We start from the raw sequence: 18,373 nt of genomic DNA on the forward strand, positions 1-18,373 counted from the left end.
CTAAACTGCCATCTGTTGGTCATTGTCAAGGCAATTAAACAAGCATCTGTAAATCACCTCCATGACCCCCAATAGTGGACATGGAGACTTAAAAGACCGGCTCCTTTTATTTTCTCTCCCCACCCCACCCCATTTCCTCCTATGCTTTTCTTCTATTCCATTTTTCCCCCACTACTGAATTTGTCTTGTAGCACCTTAAAACCTACCACATGTATAGTGCTATATGCTTTTACAGAGGCTACTTCCATTATATTCTCAGAGTGCTATTCTCAGCAGGAGTTATAAAAGAGTAAGCTTCCGAACAATTGGGACAAGAGACTCCACAATGCAAAGTAGTTGTATGTATATGAGAAACCCAGTTATCAGCAAGGTAGGAGAGCATTTGGCCACTAATTTTTTGAGTTGTTCTCTTGGTGCAAATGAATCTCTGCAGGACAGGGAGCAACACAGCCTCTTTTGCCTTTTGGGAGGCAATTCAGCAAAATGACAACTGCAGACCAGGGCTTGTATTCACTGAGGAAGAAACAACCCAGGTTTCAATCTATTAACACCAATCAGCAAAGCCATGTTCTGGTTCTAATCCTTTATTGGATAATCTGACAACTGTTTTATGTAGCCTTTGTAGCCCGAGTTCGCTTCTTCTTCACCACCACCGGCTTCTGGCTGCGCAGAATTGCACTGGCACGACGCAGAGCAGCCTGAGAGAGAGTTAAGAGGAAAAGTGAGATAACAAGAGCCTCCGAAGGAAAACTGAGGCTGCAAAGCACAGCAGTTATTTCCAGGTCAAGCACCTCCAGTGGTTTCTTACAAAACCCAGATCCTGAAACACCTCATTTCTATACTGTTCCTCAAATTTGTAATACCCTCCTCTTTTCAGATCTACCAACTTAAATGAGCAGAACCATCTTCACTCCTAAAACAGGAGTGAAACAGAAGCCTTTTGGCAATTTCTCAATGTCTTTTGCAATTCAAAACACGTTATCATAACCCAGGTATTACCCAGAAGGGCGCTTTTCATTGACTGCACCACACTTTGAACATTCATAATGTTAGACAGATTTTGTAAACATCTCAATTTTCACTCTAAAATGCCAGCTCACCATGCCATTTTGTTTCTGATGAATTGCCACCATATGCTCATTGGAGTAGTGGAGACTAAATATATCCCAGTGCAAATCTACAGAGGGAGAAACCAAAGGGCCTCATCTTACCATGCGCAGGTCTTTGCGGTAGTTGTTCTTGCGAATGATGTGGCGGAGGCTGCTAAGAGTGGCACGGGCATTTTTGTTGATGGTGATCTTCTCGTAAGAGGTGGCTGGCTTCCGCTGGCCTGCAAGAGTGAAAGGTTAGGTCGCATGGATGGAAAAAGAACCTAGAATCTCTAAGATGGAAGCAGCAATAGCAGATGACACACCAGTGCATTTAGGAGAAAAATATAATAGTTTGGAAGTCCTTACCATCAGCCCCGTCAGCATGGTCAATAATTAGAATAAAGGTAAAATGGTAAATGTCCCCTGGACAGTCAAGTCCAGACAAAGGCAACTATGGGGTGTGGCACTGAGTTCAATTTTCAGGCCCAGGGAGCCAGCGTTTGTCCAGACAGCTTTCCAGGTCATGTGGCCAGCATGACTAAACTGCTTCTGGCGCAACAGAACACCATGATGGAAACCAGAATGCACAAAAACAACATTTACCTTCCTGCCGCAGCAGTACCTATTTATCTACTTGTACTGATGTGTTTTCTAACTGCTAGGTTGGCAGGAGCTGGGACAGAGCAACGGGAACTCACCAAGTTGCACAGATTAGAACTGCCGACTTTCCTATCAGCAAACCCAAGAGGCACAGTGGTTTAGACCACAGCGCCACCTGCGTCCCTTCAAAATAAGGAGATATAGTCCAGCAACATCTGGAGATTCTCAGGTTCCCACATTAGTCACCACGAGAGGTAGGCCAGTATTTTCATCCCATACTGCAGCTGAAGTTGAGAGACACAGTGGCCTGCCTAAGACCTAGTCAGTAAGCTCAGCTGAATTTTTCAGCTCGAGACTGTCAGTCCAAACTCACATTCTAGATGGCAGCATACACAAAGGGGGCACAATGGCTGATCTCAGAGGATGGAAAGATTCACAAAAGAGGAGATTGCCCTTCAGAGAGCTTGGTCCCAGGCAGAATAGGGTTTTATATGTAATAATCAGCACCTTGAATTGCATGGGGAAACAGACTGAGAGCCAGTATAGCCGGTGTTATTTATTTTCCGCCTTTTCCCTTGACAGGACTCAAGGCTTACAGATAAAAACAAGAAGCGCTAAAAACACAGAAATATTGATCATTAAAATACAAGTAAACATTGACAGAATTAATCCTATATACATCATAAAGGGGGGGGAGTGGCCAAATGATCCCAACAGCTTGCCCCAGTCAAGATTTCTGCAACAGCCTTCTGCACCTATTGGTTTTCTGTGGTTTTCAAAGGCAGCTCCACACAAATCACATAGCAGTAGCAAAACTGAGATATGCATGTAGGACCATAGCCAGAACTGACTATCAGGTAAGGCACATCTGGCAAAGCAGCTGAACTTTGGCAAAAGTACTCCTAGCCACAGCAGATTTGTGAACATCCAACAAGCCGGATCCAGGAGATCTTGGGAAGCGCAACATCATCCAAAACAGGACAACCTCCTGTTCCTGAACCAGTAGAACTCCTACCGAACAGCACTGCTGTCTTGTCCCAATTTAAATTTCAGTTTGTTTACCTTCATCCAGTCTGCCACTGGCTCCAGACACAGATTCAGAACTGTCTGGTCTCCCCAGAATAGGGTGGCAAGGAACTATAGAGCTGAGTTTCATCAGCCTACTGAAGTAAACCCACTCCCTGGCCCCAGATGATCTATCTCCAAGTGATATCATGTAGCTGTTGAAGAGCACTGGTGATTTTATGACCCCACAGAGAAATATGTAGACCTTAATTTTTGATAACATTTCCTGTTCCCCAAATCTGTATTTTCAAGCATTTAGAATTTCATTTTTAAACAATGGCTGGAATGAATATGGGCATTCAGGACAGCCAGGCAGTGTGGGCAAAAGGGGTAAGGTTATTAGAAGTCCCTCTCCCTCCAGCCACAAAACTGCATCCCTCTGGCACTCTACCAAATGCTGCACTATCTACACACACATTTTCTATGGTCTGGTGGGACTGCTTCCACCACTCTATTGTAGTGCTTATTCACTAACCAGAACTAAACAGATATTTTACACCCTGCTCACGTCTCCCCCCCCCAACCTCCGCCCCCTCACTCCATTCAGCATTATTTTGCTCTAAACTAGGCTAACCCACCTGCACGCTTCTTGAGGACCACAACAATGCCCTTCCCATCAGCTGCAGGTTCCACTCCAACAGTCTTGCGATGAATCAGTCCATTGTAGCGGAAAGAATTGCGGGCTTTGAGGTTGTTTGGTTCCTTGGAAGAAACAAGAAAACATGTTACTAGGACTCCTGAGTTCCAAGAGGAAAAGAGGAGAGCTTAAGAGGTGTGGAACAATGTGTTTGAAAGTGAGGGATTCCCCCCCTTTTTTTTGCTACAAAAAGGGAAATAGAATTTTTGGAAAATAAAACCTAGGTTTTTATTTTTTAATTGAGGGCAGCTTACCGTGCTATATATTTGCTTGTTCCTTTTGATAAGGAAACTCGAGCAGTTGCGCACTATCATCCATTGCAGATGGGCAGACATCTTGCAGAATCCTAGGGATGAGAAGACCAAGCAATGAGAATATAAGAAAAAGAAATACGCCATTATCAGAAGCCCAGTCCATATCCGTCTATGTCCTCACACTCTCCTGCTTTAGGTATTTCCCCTCTAATTTTCTGCTCCTTTACACATTATTCCAGTCTTGACATCCTGGTACCTCTAAATGTCACGCTCCTCTCCCCACATGAAATAGACAATGTGCTGTTGTGGTTAGAATCGTGGACTAGGACCTGGCAGATCAGGGCCCAAGTCCCCACTCAAGCAATGAAACTCACTGGCTCACCTTGTCAGTCATTCATTCTCTCTCTCTCTCAGGCTAACCTCACTCACTTGTAAAGATGAAATGGAGACGAGAGAAGTGTGTATGTCACCTTGATCTCCTTGGAGAAAAAGTGGGATATAAATGTAGTAACAAAGAGGGGGGGCTATGCTCATCAGATTCCTAATACAGCACACTACAATACAGTACAGTACAGTACAGTACACAAAAGGGAATTATTAGGCATCAACCTCAAGAATAGGCTATTTGTTTAAATACCACATTTTCTATCAGTGGTAGCAGTAGAATTCTGTGGTATCTTCTTTCCCCTGATATGTCACAGCAAGTAGAGACACAGCCAATGAAGGAAAGGGAAATATAAACTTAAAAGGAGGACAATTACATTGAGATCATGTGATTAGGAAGATGCCTGCAAATGAGTTGCTGTTTACCATCAGACATAATCTACCCTTATAAATTGTTAAACCAGGGTTTCCCAAAGTGGTGGATACTGAGCACCCTGAGGTCAATGGGACTATGTAGAAGGTAAAGAAAGACTTTGGGGTTGAAATGAAGTTTACATGGGATAGTGCAAATGAACGAACAATTACAAATGAATGAACAATTCCAATTACTTAAGGAATCATGAGCCTCAAGATAAAAAGGGTGTGGGAATATAGAGTGCACCTCCCTCGCCGTTGAGAAGCCTCTGTATTTCTAATTGTAGATAAGATATCTAATTTTTACATTTTGGGAATCCTAGAGATGACAATTGATGGTTGCTAAATGTTGATTATATATCATTCATGCTTGATTTTATTTCATTTACATTTCTAATAATCTGGGTTCGGGTGAATGACATCTTTCAACGCTCATCAATGGGTCAGTGAACCCTGCATTAATGCTCCTTACCATACACAGAGTCATATTATACCTTTGTAACATGCCACGCATTCATTCTAACCTCAAGCTAGCGAGGCACCAATGCACAGGCTGTATTTCACAGACACAAAAACCGGACTCAGGAGCAGACAAGCATCCTCAACACGGTAAGGGAGAGAGCGACCCCCTTAACTGTTAAAAATTTAGCCCAATCTTAGCGCATACCAAAAGTAAAATGAACCCGCGCGCTGCCTCCGGGAATGAGGGTAGGAATTAGGCGACTCACAACCCCTTTTTGTGCCCAGACAATTGAAATCAACCTACAAGACTGAAATGGAGGGACTGGCCACGTGACAGCCCCCTCCAAACCAACTTCCCCGCCCCACTTTCTGGTAGGCCTCAGGCCCATACACTGCGGGAGAGGACCCCGAACCTGCCCTCATTACCCCCAATTCTCTTCCCTCCCCTCCAACCGGGATAATTCCACTTCCCCCGTCCAGGACAAACACGAGGCCCACTCCTTACCCTCTTCTCGCGACGACGGCCGGAAACGGAAAAGGAGGTCCGGAGCCGGCGCGAGGGGGTTTTATACCAGCTCCCTCCCACCTCTCGGTGCTGCCCCGCCTCTTCCGCTTTACAGCTCAGGGAGTCTTGCGGGCACTTCCGTTCGAACAGCTTTTCCAACCCGACTGTAAAGCTATAGAGGGGGGGGGGAAAGAGCGGTTTCGCCACAGAGATGTCGAGGGATAGAGCGGCACCATCATTGCCTTTCAGCTTTGAACGGCAGCCTTCCGGGGGCCTTTCGCGAAGCTTTCGGGAAATGGCGACGTTCCTATGAGGAGGGCTTCGGAAGAGCTCGGCAGCAGCTCGGAACCGTTCGGGTTTTCCTTCGGGCGGTTCTGCATGACGTCAGGAGCGTTCCGAGAAGGCGGCAGTGGACGATCGAGCGAGAAGCCGGAGCCAATTGGAAAGCCGGAGCCTTTCGGGGGCTCTGCTCGGGCGGCTCAGTTCAGCGGCTGCTGCCTCTAGCGGAGGGTGGCGAGAGCCTGACTCACTTTTGCGCATTCTACACTAGCGTGGTGGGGGAAAGAGGGAGAGAGAGAGAAAAAACCCTGAATTGAATGTTGAGGGACGCCTGTGCCGCTCCATTTGTTTTAAGCATTCATGTACCACTTTTTAGATATACAAAACTACAAAGTGACGTAAAAAGTGTGAGTGGGAAGGGGATTTAAAACACACACACACACACACACACACACACACACACACCATAGCTTAATAAACACAAATTGGGACAAAATAGAGACTTGCGGCACATCAGGAGATTAACAAATGTATTGCGGCATCATCTTTCCGTGGATCAGATGTGAAGTGACAAAATGGGTTGGGGTGTGTATATTTTTGCACATACCCTAGTAACCGTAACTAAGCTTAACTACATGTACCTGAAATAACACAAAGGACCCTCTTTTATTCCCTACTTCTGCTTGCCCCCTTTTCTTCTGTTGTCTTACCTGTGATGAATTTTGTATTGCAGACTCCTTGCTGGGAGGACCTCTCCTCTTTTATCTTTTGAAAAGCAACGTGCATGAAGAAGACAGGTTGTGTTTTGATAAAAAGCATCATATTTCTTGAGCCTGAGGCACCCACCATCTCAGCAAGAGAAAGTGCACACACTGAGCTGAATGCATGAGTTGACGCTGAATCCCAGAAGATGGAAAGCCCTTTGGGTAGGCAGTTCCCAGGTTGGGGAATTGGGCAGTTTACTCATTCTGGACAGATGTGTAGTATTGGGCGGAGGGGGTGCTTATTGAGCCATTGTTGTCAATGAATGGTTCAAGAAGTTTCTGCAGTGGCTCATTGCATTCCTTTTCCAGCTCAGGCTGGTGTGTGAGATACAGCCATCACCTGGACTGGGATGGCTTGATGACAGTGACCCATGTGTTGGTTAATCTCAAGATTTGACTCCTGGGTTGTGCACTGTGTAAGGCTGCCTTAAGGTTGACTCAGAAGTTGCTGCTGTTTACTTCCTTCACCAACCGAGTTTGCGCAGCGACTGGGGTGATGTAATAAAAACTTGCCTGCAATATATTTGCTTATTTTATTTTAAATAATAATCAAACAGCTACAACTCACCACTCTACACCAGCCAGTACCATACAAAGCATTTGGTCAATTTAAATACAGATTTCAAAAGAATCAATTACCCTATCACATTGCTGCATTCGGTGCAGCAGATAAACACCTCCCTGCTAATTAGTTAAATTGTTAAGATACTACAGGTGTGTTGAATTGTTAAGAGCTCACAGATGTGCTGCCATGCAGGTTATAATTACAAAGACATACCTCTGAGTAGCACCATTGACCACATCAATATTAAGAAAACGTAACAGCCACTCGTGCAAAACTCTGCCATTTAGGTTGTTAACAGAACAGCTTCCTTGTAATCAAGAAACACTTCTGTCAATGGAGCAACATGGTCTGCCAATTTATTTATTTAAGACATTTATATACCACTTAAATAGTTATATTTCTAAGCAGCTGTGCATAAAAAACCCCCAATCCACTGAAAACTGGGACAATAGAACAAACAAACAAAAAATCAGCATAAATCCAAACTCTACTTTAAAGGTTCTGTTCGCTGACTTATAAAGCCCTGAACAATTTAGGACCTGGTTACCTGAGGTAACACCTGCACTATTCTGGCTTCTGAAACCTCAGGATGAAGCCCTCTTGGTTGATCTGATGGCAACCAGTGGAGGGCCTTCTCTGCCGTGGCCCCCAGTCGCAAGCAGTCTGATGACTTTTGTGTGTGTGATCACCCAGGTTTTTAGCAAAGGCTTAGCCCCAGGGCCCAACAAATGCCACACTATCCAGGACAGGAAATGAGAGCCAATGTGGTGTAGTGGTTAGAGTGTTAGACTAGGACCTGGGAGACCAGGGTTCAAATACCTACTTGGCCATGAAGCTCATTGGGCGACTTTGGGCCGGTCACTGCCACTCAGCCTAACCTACCCCACAGGGTTGTGGTGGGGATTAAATGAGGAGGGGGAAAACCATGTGCCCCACATATGGCAATTGAGCTCCTTGGAGAAAAAGGTGGGATTAGAAATGCAATAAATAAATGTTTGAAGCGCAAGCAAATAAACAGCAATATGTTCTTCATTAGTTGACTTAAGGTTCTGCTCCAACCTGTTAACTCATTGCTGTATCTCTTATTCTCTGAGAATGAAGCAGCAGCAACAGCCTATAATAGGATATTTCCATCCCTCCATACACCTTAGAAGTGACTGGTTACCCCCCCCCAGCTCACTTTGCAACACCCCCCCCCGCTTTGTTTCCCCCCCCAGAACTCTCTGATTTATTTTCCTGCCTCTTGTGACTTTTGTCCTGCCATGGAGATGTTCTCCCCTTGCTTCTTTTATGCCACCTTGTGACTTCTTTTATCTCTCTCTCTCTGCGTAATCTTTCACACCTCCCAATGACTCTCTGTGTGCTTCCTTGCGGTCTCACACCCTCCTCCTCTGTTTTCTATTTATTTTCTCCTCTCATGCAACCACTTCATGCTGCGATTTTTATTTTAAAACAAAATAAATCCCCCTCGCCCCCTAGAAACTAATTTCACACTTTCTTCTGCAATCCTTGCTGTGCAAATTGCTTATTTGCTGCACCTTTGGGACAGGTCCTGACAGGGACCAAGACTGGCAAGGGGAACCTAGAAGCTGGCTCTGTGCCCTCTGCCACAAGGGAAGCTCTGCAGCTGGCCCATGGGTAAGCAGGCAAGCAGATAGGAGACTTCATGGTAGACGGCTGCCCGTTAGGGATAATGGGGCACTGCCTCACCAACCTCGCTTGCCATTGATGGGCCCCCACCTGCCTGTCTTCTGACTTGCATCCATGCTAGGTGGTAGTCCTATCTGTCAGCTTCCTGCTCCTTATTCCCAGTGCCTCCCAGAGTGGCTCCACCTACTTCTGCCCTCTCTGCCTTCTGCCCTGCCAGTCCAGCTGTGGCTTAGCAGATCCTGGAGGGAAGGAGAATGGCAGAGGGTTGTGTGTGTGTGTGTGTGTGTGTGTGTGTGTGTGTGCATGGGCCAAACTGGCAGCAGGCAGAGTGGTGGGCTCTGGAGGTATAAGACTCTGCCCAGGGTATCCAAGGGTGCAGAGACATTCCCTAGTCATTGCACTCAGCTCAGCATCTCTCAGCCAGCATGATGTAGAAGTTAGAGAGCTTAGACTAGCACCTAAGAGACCAGAGTTCAAATCCCCACTCGGCCATGAATTTCACAGGGTGACCTTGGTCCAGGCAAAATCTCTCAGCCTAACCAGAACAGGATTGTTCTGTGGATAAAATGGGGAGGAAGAGAACCATGTCTTGAACTCGGAGGAAAGACGGAATATAATTCACTAAGTAAATGATTTTGGAATTAACCTCAGCAGAGCTCCCAGCCGAAATGCTTGAAAGCCCTGTATCCAACCACTACCCCATCAATCAATTCATCCTTTGTGCTGGCAAGCCACCACAGCATCACAGGGACAGAGGACCATTTGACCCTTCCAGTATGCCTGGTGATGTGGTGGCTGTAATTATTGTTATTTTTGTTATTCATACCCTACCCATCTGGCTGGGATCCCCAGCCACTCTGGGCGGCTCCCAACAGAATATTAAAAACATGATAAAACATAAAACGTTTAGGGAACACAGTGGATGTAGGGAACGCAGTGGATGTAGCCTACCTTGATTTCAGCAAGGCATTCGACAAGGTGCCCCATGATATTCTTGTAAAGAAGCTGGTAAAATGCGGACTTGACTATGCTACCACTCAGTGGATTTGTAATTGGCTGACTGACCGAACCCAAAGGGTGCTCATCAATGGTTCCTCTTCATCCTGGAGAAGAGTGACTAGTGGGGTGCCACAGGGTTCTGTCTTGGGCCCGGTCTTATTCAACATCTTTATCAATGACTTGGATGATGGACTCAAGGGCATCCTGATCAAATTTGCAGATGACACCAAACTGGGACGGGTGGCTAACACCCCAGAGGACAGGATCACACTTCAAAACGACCTTGACAGATTAGAGAACTGGGCCAAAACAAACAAGATGAACTTTAACAGGGAGAAATGTAAAGTATTGCAGTTGGGCAAAAAAAAATGAGAGGCACAAATACAAGATGGGTGACACCTGGCTTGAGAGCAGTACATGTGAAAAGGATCTAGGAGTCTTGGTTGACCACAAACTTGACATGAGCCAACAGTGTGACACGTCAGCTAAAAAAGCCAATGCAATTCTGGGCTGCATCGATAGGAGTATAGCATCTAGATCAAGGGAAGTAATAGTGCCACTGTATTCTGCTCTGGTCAGACCTCACCTGGAGTACTGTGTCCAGTTCTGGGCACCACAGTTCAAGAAGGACACTGACAAATTGGAACGTGTCCAGAGGAGGGCAACCAAAATGGCCAAAGGCCTGGAAACGATGCCTTATGAGGAATGGCTAAGGGAGCTGGGCATGTTTAGCCTGGAGAAGAGGAGGTTAAGGGGTGATATGATCGCCATGTTCAAATATATACAGTGGTGCCTCGCAAGACGAAAATAATCCGTTCCGCGATTCTCTTCGTCTAGCAGTTTTTTCGTCTTGCGAAGCAACCCTATTAGCGGATTAGCGCTATTAGCGGTTTAGCGGCTATTAAAGGCTTAGCGGATTAGCGACTAAAAGGCTATTAGCGGCTTAGAGGCTTAGAAAAAAGGGGGGGGAAGTGAAAAAAATTGCAAGACTCGCAAGACGTTTTCGTCTTGCGAAGCAAGCCCATAGGGAAATTCGTCTTGCGAAGCGCATTGAAAAACGGAAAACCCTTTCATCTAGTGGGTTTTTCGTCTTGCGAGGCACTCGTCTTGTGGGGAACCACTGTAAAAGGATGTCATATAGAGGAGGGAGAAAGGTGGTTTTCTGCTGCTCCAGAGAAGCGGACACGGAGCAATGGATCCAAACTTCAAGAAAGAAGATTCCACCTAAACATTAGGAAGAACTTCCTGACAGTAAGAGCTGTTTGACAGTGGAATTTGCTGCCAAGGAGTGTGGTGGAGTCTCCTTCTTTGGAGGTCTTTAAGCAGAGGCTTGACAACCATATGTCAGGAGTGCTCTGATGGTGTTTCCTGCTTGGCAGGGGGTTGGACTCGATGGCCCTTGTTTATTTACAAAAGTATAGGTTGAGCATAGGTGGTTTCATGGACTGGTTAGTCACAGAGGGATGCTGGGGTGAACCATCTGGGGATCCACCAAGGGAAGAAGGTTCAGAGCCCAGGGAGTGGTGGTGGGACAACCATGAGTAGTCAGAGGGAGGACTGGGAAGAGGTGTCAGAAGCTGAAGAGGTACCAGGGCTTAGCGAGCTGGGAGAGTCTGTGGCAGAGAGGTCTAGAATCAGAGACAGAAGCTGAAGCAGGAGAGAAGGGAGGCCAAGAGGCAGAGATGATTCAGGCTGGTGAAGAGTCATGGAGCAAGTCCCCCCCACCATCTCCCAGAACCAGGAGAGGCATGAAAAGAGTGGAGGAGAGGTTGGCTGCATGCAGACACAGTCTCTGATTGCTTGGGGAAAGCCCTGGAGAGGAGGGGACTTAGACGGATGTCGGGAGGCAGGGACCTTCAGTCTCAGCAACTGATCCATGGGGCAAGACCTATCAGGGATGAGCTGCTGTGCTCATTAGGTTTGTCACTCAGCCAAGTCTGTGCAGATCATGTTCTTGCTAATAAAGAGTTAACTCCAACTGGCCTGGTGTGATTTACTGCTGGCTCCTGCCTGACAGATTGATCCTGACTTGTGGAGAGGCACACAGCTTAAAAAAAGGGGTAACATGCCTATGGGCTGCATTTAGCTCCCCAATAGTTTTTTTGTGACCCCCTCAATCCCTACCAATTTGTCGTTCTATTTAAAAAAATGTGGCTGTCAGCTGCTTCTACCGTCGTGTGAATGTGGCCCCAGTTGCATTGGCCTGACTGGGGGACAGGAAGTTTCCCCAGTAAATGAATGCAGTTGATCAAACTTTGGGGGATCTGGTGGGCTAGCAGGCAGGACCACTCAGCTTCACCCTTTGATATCGGATCTGAATTCATCTGTGGTCCTCTTGAGACTTCAGGGCTGGGATTGCGCACGTTTTTATTTTTATTTTAAGAGAGAGGGAGAGAGAGTTTGGTTCAGGGAGGACGGGGTAATTAACAAGCTATTGATTGCCCAGGCGGGCTGATCGATTGGGAAGGAAGCGAGGTTGCGCTGAGCACCGGCCGCACAGTGCGAGGTTGTTGGAGGGGGTGCAGATGGCCTTGATGCTCTGGCTGCTGCTGCTGCCGCCCCTTCTCTGGGGTGGGGGGCTCCCGTTTGAACTGCATGAGGCCATTGAGGAGCTGCAGAGCGAGAACACCCAGCTCCAGGGCAAGATCCAGAATCTCACGGAAGCCCTAAGTGAACTCAGGCTCTTCGTATGGAACCGATCGCAGGGTGAGACCCCCCCAAATCTGGATCGTGACCCCTCCCTTTCCTGGCAGCACCAACACTCCTCTATTCCAACCTGTGTTCCCAGCGCCATCATCTCCTCTTTTATCCGATCCCATTCTTTTCAGTATAGGTAGATTTGTAGTAGCTCTCTGTTAGTTGCATGCAAAGCAAGTTACTAGTCCTTATCGGTATGTGGAAGAGCTTGGAAAACACTGAGCAGTTTCTGGTGAAAGATCGGAAGCTGGTACAGTGGGGGCAGACTGCGATATCTTGTGGTCAAGAGGACATGTGCATGCTCCTTGTGACAAGCAGAAATATTTGGTCCACTTAAGTGTGCCACATTTGGGGGGAATATCAGAAATGTGCTTCTTCAAACAGAACATTTTAATAGTGGCAAGAAAGCAACAACTACTGTATGTGCTGTGTTTAGATCCCATGCTGAGCCGATGATGAATAAACTATGCGAAGTAAGGCGATATATATGCTAATTAATATGCTTTTTTAAAAAAAAGATTTGTTGCAGAACTGGGGTGACCTTGAGATGGAAGCTCTGCTAACTGTGCTCATAATTAACAGCACTGATTTTGCTCACTAGGAAGTGGGTTCACCTGGCTGCTGCAACTATCCAAAGGGCCTCACCTTTGTTGACAGCAGGTTTTAATAACTCCAGTGTTTACGGTGATTTTGAAATCCTCAAAATGTTCCCGTTGGGGAGAGTGTTGCTGCATGTGATCATAAAGGCAACCCAATGTATAAATATCAGAATGCAGCTCCTGTCAACTGCTATGATTAAGACTAGGTAATGACCAAGCTACGATGCCTTTCCTGGCTGATTGGAAAGCAATTTACTCTTTATTGAATAAGAGCAATCTATATGAAAATCTGTGCTCTCAAATATTTTCCATGTTGTTGATGTTTGAGTGATCCATATACATTAGGTCGCAGTGTGTGGGTACTGTAAATCAGTCCTTGGCTCTAGTAATGGGTTGGACGAGGGCCAACAAACTGAAGCTAAACCCAGATGCAGAGAGGAGGAGTGTGTGGGCACGCTATTGGTCTTCCCAAGGGAGTGGTGTTCACAGCACAGGGGGCTGGTGCACAATGGAACTGGTTGGGTGGGAGGCCCAACAGTAGGTGGCGCCAGAGAGCCAATGACAGGCAAAATCAACAAGTTGTAGTCCTGCCCCATCCTCTTCCTTGCTGAGTCCTACTAGTGAGTGCAAGACTGAGACCAAGGAAGAGGGAGCTGGCAGGCAGGGCTTGGGGGCTGGCTGTGAGCAGACTGAGTTTGGTGGAGCGGGGCCCCATCCACCCCCATGGGCTAGCCTTCATTGTGTTGTTCTTATTGATCCACAGCTGCAACTGCATGTAAACAGAGATAGCCTGGCCATGTGCTGGTAATCTCCCGTCTAGACTACTGTACATTGGGCTGCCATTGAAGGTTGTTCAGAATCTACACTTGGTGCAGAATGCAGATGCAACTTTACTAACTAGGCATTGTTTTCATATTAAGTACAATGTTATGCCCACAACACTGCTCCTAGTCTATTTCCAGGCCCAATTTGACGTTAAACTGTTCGACAGAGGGCTTCCTGTGAGGGGCTTCTTTGTGATGGTGCCCCAGTTGTGGAATACACTCCCTGCAGAAGCCCACTTGCTCCTTTCAGCCCCAGACATACATTTTTTATTTTCCTGAGACTGTTTTCCTCAATCCTGTTTACTGTTTTATGATTATTTTGTGGCCTTTTAGCTTATCATCTTTAGTTATATTTTACTTTTTATGAACCATCCTGGGAATACAATGGAAGGGTGCTATTAAAATGCTTAAAAATAATTTATTTGTTATGCCTTATTAGCAATTGAGTGACTGTATCTAGTTCAGTTCACCATTAGCCACAAGAAACGCCAAGGAAATTAAATGTTAAGTATCAAACAAGCGAGCGGCTTTAATATTAATAGTTATGTTCTTCTTAGTCAAATCTGTTCGTGACTCAGCTGGTAGTATTAAAAATGTAGCAGTGTTCCTCATATCTTTGAAATCATTATTTAAAAGTATAAAAGCATAATTTAAAAGTATAAAATATCATTTGAAGGATAGATCGGATATAGAATTCCCTTAAAATATCTGTGAGGTATGCCATTATCCTTACAGCCTGGAATTGTATATAATTGTCCAGTTATTTGGTATTTGCCTTTTCTCTTCTTTTTTAAAGTATGCTAAAATAAATGATCAAAAAGAAAGAAAAGATCTGAGTCCCAGTTGTTGAGGAAGGAAGGAGATGCACAGAGAATGGGAATGTGGCAAGCAAAACGCTTTGTACTCCAATGCCAGAAATGCACTTTTCCAAACTGAAGACCATTCAGATCTCATCCACAGAAGCTGGATATTCTGAAGTGATGTCTTAAAGACCTGGGCCAAACATAGTTTGATCTCAGTCAGCTCATACCCTCCAACATTTCTCTGGTGAAAATAGGGACGTCCTGTTCCACAATGATAATTTTACTATTTATACCCCACACATCTTACTGGGCTGCCCCAGCAGTCTGGAGAGTGATATATATTCCAACATATATAAAAACATAATAAAACAGTAAACATTTTTTTAAAAAAACTTCCCTATACAGGATTGCCTTCAGATGGCTCGGGGGGGGGGCAGATAACTCCATACATTTCTCCAATGAAAATAGGGACATCCTAAGGAAAATCGGGGCATTCTGAGATCAGATCAGAAACTGGGACGGCTTCTCTAAATCAGGGATGTCCCTGGGAAATAGGGACACTTGGAGGGTCTGTCAGCTCCATAACCTCTTTCTGATGCCTCAGCCCTTGAAGTAGTAATAAAGAAAAACAGCTTAATGGTATGTGTGTGTGTTGTGCATGCCTGAAGAATGGTTAATTTCACAACATGTCATTTCCTTCAGGTTCTCATTCAACGGCTGAACACCTTCTCCGTGAGCACCTGCCTTGCCGCCCAGATGCCCACTGGCGAAACACGGCTGCTCCCCGCCTTCCTGAGCCTTCCTGGTGGCTCCTTGCTGCTATGCTCTTGATGGCGATGTTGTCAAAAGTCATGAGCTGAAAACAACAACATTGGTGCGTGCGCATCTGTGCACAATGCTCCTCTGCCTCTGCAGGGGGAGCTCTGATGTTTCTCGGAGCTTCCTTTCCCACCTTCTAGAAGGGAGATCATGCTATCTGACCTTTTCTTGGACTTTGGCTCCTGCACAAGAGGGTTTGGGGTACAAATTTTATTTGTGCTAATCTTGCCTGTTGATTCTGGATTGCTTCTAGCCCAGCCAGGTGGGCAGGGTATAAATAATAAAAGTATTATTATTATTATTATTATTATTATTATTATTATTATTATTATTATCATCATCATCATCATCATCATCATCATCATCAATGGACAACTTAATGTCTGTGAACAGGTAACTGAATGGCTGTACGCAAAAGCTCAGTGGTTGCTAAACAGCCCTAAGTGATGGGGGGTGGGGGCCTATGAAGGGTACTTTGAATAGTAAGTTTAAGATGTTTCAGTGGATATTATCAATAAGTGCAGGCTTGAGTCTTGATCAAAATGCTTTGGATACATCGACTCAGTTTTTGCCCAAAAGGAGCTAACGGGGAGGGGGGGTCATTAGAAAGGAGTTGGAGTCCTTGATTTCTTGCAGTTTCTAAGCCTGGGGCTTAGATTGTAGATTGCTTGGCAATTATATTTTAATGCATCATTTCCCCCATCCCGGCTAACTCTCAGGATTTGCTATTTAAAGGGGAATTCTGTAGAAGACGCCCCACCAGACGTTGCTTTTTTCTTTCACGAGGAGGGCAATCACATTTGGGCAATTTCAGGTTAGCACAGTTCAAGTTGATTTGGAACGAAAATACTTCCCTCTCTGTCACATTGGATTTTTTTATTTTATTTTTTATGATAAGCAACTGGGTGTGAAAATGGGCCAGATTTCCTGATGCAACGTGGTAGGACCTGCCGACAAACAATTCAGAATGAACGCTCAATAAACAGGCAGCTTTCCATGCAAACCGATGGAGAGGAATGCTCCATGGAAGCTGTCTGGAAGCATCCTTACAGAACAGACACCGAAAGCAGCTTCAGGTTGCACTGGGGATAATTCTGGCACTTGACCATATGACTGAGATAAAGCAAGACAGAAATGAAGATGCATATCCTTTTACTAAAGGTGAAAGGTAAAGGTACCCCTGCCCGTACGGGCCAGTCTTGACAGACTCTAGGGTTGTGCGCTCATCTCACTCTAGAGGCCGGGAGCCAGCGCTGTCCGCAGACACTTCCGGGTCACGTGGCCAGCGTGACAAGCTGCATCTGGCGAGCCAGCGCAGCACACGGAATGCCGTTTGCCTTCCCGCTGGTAAGCGGTTCCTATTTATCTACTTGCACTTAGGGGTGCTTTCGAACTGCTAGGTTGGCAGGCGCTGGGACTGAACGACGGGAGCGCACCCCGCCGCGGGGATTCGAACCGCCGACCATGCGATCGGCAAGTCCTAGGCGCTGAGGTTTTACCCACAGCGCCACCCGCGTCCCTGTATCCTTTTACTAAAGAGGGCTTATTTGTGGTGTTCACAATTACTAAATTTATTGTGGAGGGGATTCATGGGTGGGTGGGTGTCTGTCTGTCTGTCTGTCTGTCTGTCTGTCTAATCTAATCTATCTATCTATCTATCTATCTATCTATCTATCTATCTATCTATCTCTATCATCTACCCCCTTTTCCAAGGAACTCAATACAGCAGAAATCATTCTGCCCCCCCACTTTTTTATCATTACAACAACTTTGCAAGGTAGGTTAGGATGAGAGACAGTGGCATGTCCAAAGCTTCATGACTGAGTGGGGATTTCAAGCTGGGGTGCTAAAGTCCTACTCTGACACTCTAACCACATCCATACCGTACAGAAAGCACAAATTTAAAGCTTCCCTCAAATAAGCTTGAGAACCGTAGTTTGTTATGGGTGCTGGGGATTATAGTCCTGTGGTGGGTAAACTACAATTCCCAGGGTTCTTTTTGGGGGATGCAATGTGCTTTAAATGTCTGGTGTAGATGTCTATTTGAACTTTATTGACAAGCAGTTGTTCAAAGTCTGAGGAATCTCCCATTGGAAGCAGCCGGGCCCTCAGTACCCGAGAGCCAGCTGCATTACAGCAGCAAAGAAATGAATCCCTATATGAATAGCTCCTTGATCTCCCTCTCCATCACATATGAGTAGCACCATCAGGGCGGGACCCTCACGCAGCAGAGGGAGCAGAAAGGCCCCCTAGTACAACTGGGTCGGCTAAGCACATTTTGAAGTAATGCACATCACCAGCTGAAGAGGGTCTCTCTTCCCCCTCCATAACATTAAATCCAGAGCATACATGCCTCTGTCCTTGAAACAATTTATTAGGGATTAGGAGCCTCATACCCAAAGTTGCTTGGGAATTCTAATAATCCAAAAATCAGCGCTGTGAAAGCAGTGGCTGAAATAAGTGCTATTTCGAAAGGTTCAGCCTGCTGTCTTGATTCAAAATGGCATCCAGTTGTATCCAGACCTATGCCTTGATTGTCAGGAGCAAGTCAGCAATAAAACACCCAGTGTCAGAGAAGCTGACTCTTTATTCAAAGAAACGACTCTTCGCAGTAGGTGTTGCCCCAATGAGGTAGTTGTGAGAACTGAAGGTCCCCACCTTATTATTATTATTATTTATTGAATTTATATACTCAGGGGTCTCAGGGCAGTACACAGAATAAAATCGAGATACAAAACCACAAAAGACACCGCTCTCTAAGCCTCCTCCCCAGATTCCTTCCCCAGCAGCCTAAGGCTCTGTTGACTTGTCTCTCTTTGCCCTGCCCTCTTCATTCCTCTGTGTTCTGGGAGAACAGAGGTGGGGAGAAGCTGGTCACAGAAGGAGCAGGAAGATTCCCTGACTTCTTCAGCAGCCTGCCTGCACTCCGCCTCCTGACCCGCCTCTGTTTCTGAACTGCTCT

General features: G+C 45.9%; 1 protein-coding gene and 1 long non-coding RNA gene across 2 annotated transcripts; one reads left to right on the forward strand and one right to left on the reverse strand.

Annotated features, from left to right (window-relative positions):
* Positions 1-568: 568 nt before the first annotated feature.
* Positions 569-5,536, reverse strand: RPL28 (ribosomal protein L28). Its single transcript, XM_081167620.1, has 5 exons — positions 5,413-5,536; positions 3,648-3,739; positions 3,335-3,458; positions 1,212-1,330; positions 569-698 (listed from the first exon to the last, which is right to left on the reverse strand). Exons 2-5 carry the CDS (start codon positions 3,726-3,728, stop codon positions 609-611), a joined length of 414 nt encoding a protein of 137 aa, XP_081023746.1. The 5' UTR covers positions 3,729-3,739; positions 5,413-5,536; the 3' UTR covers positions 569-608.
* A 112-nt stretch (positions 5,537-5,648) lies between these two features.
* LOC308571967 lies at positions 5,649-15,710 on the forward strand. The gene is made up of 2 exons (XR_014001622.1): positions 5,649-6,617; positions 15,295-15,710. It is a non-coding gene; the product is annotated as an uncharacterized lncRNA (long non-coding RNA).
* Positions 15,711-18,373: the final 2,663 nt, after the last annotated feature.

Source organism: Podarcis bocagei (assembly GCF_964188305.1).
Source record: "Podarcis bocagei genome assembly, chromosome: 13".
NCBI lineage: Eukaryota > Metazoa > Chordata > Lepidosauria > Squamata > Lacertidae > Podarcis > Podarcis bocagei.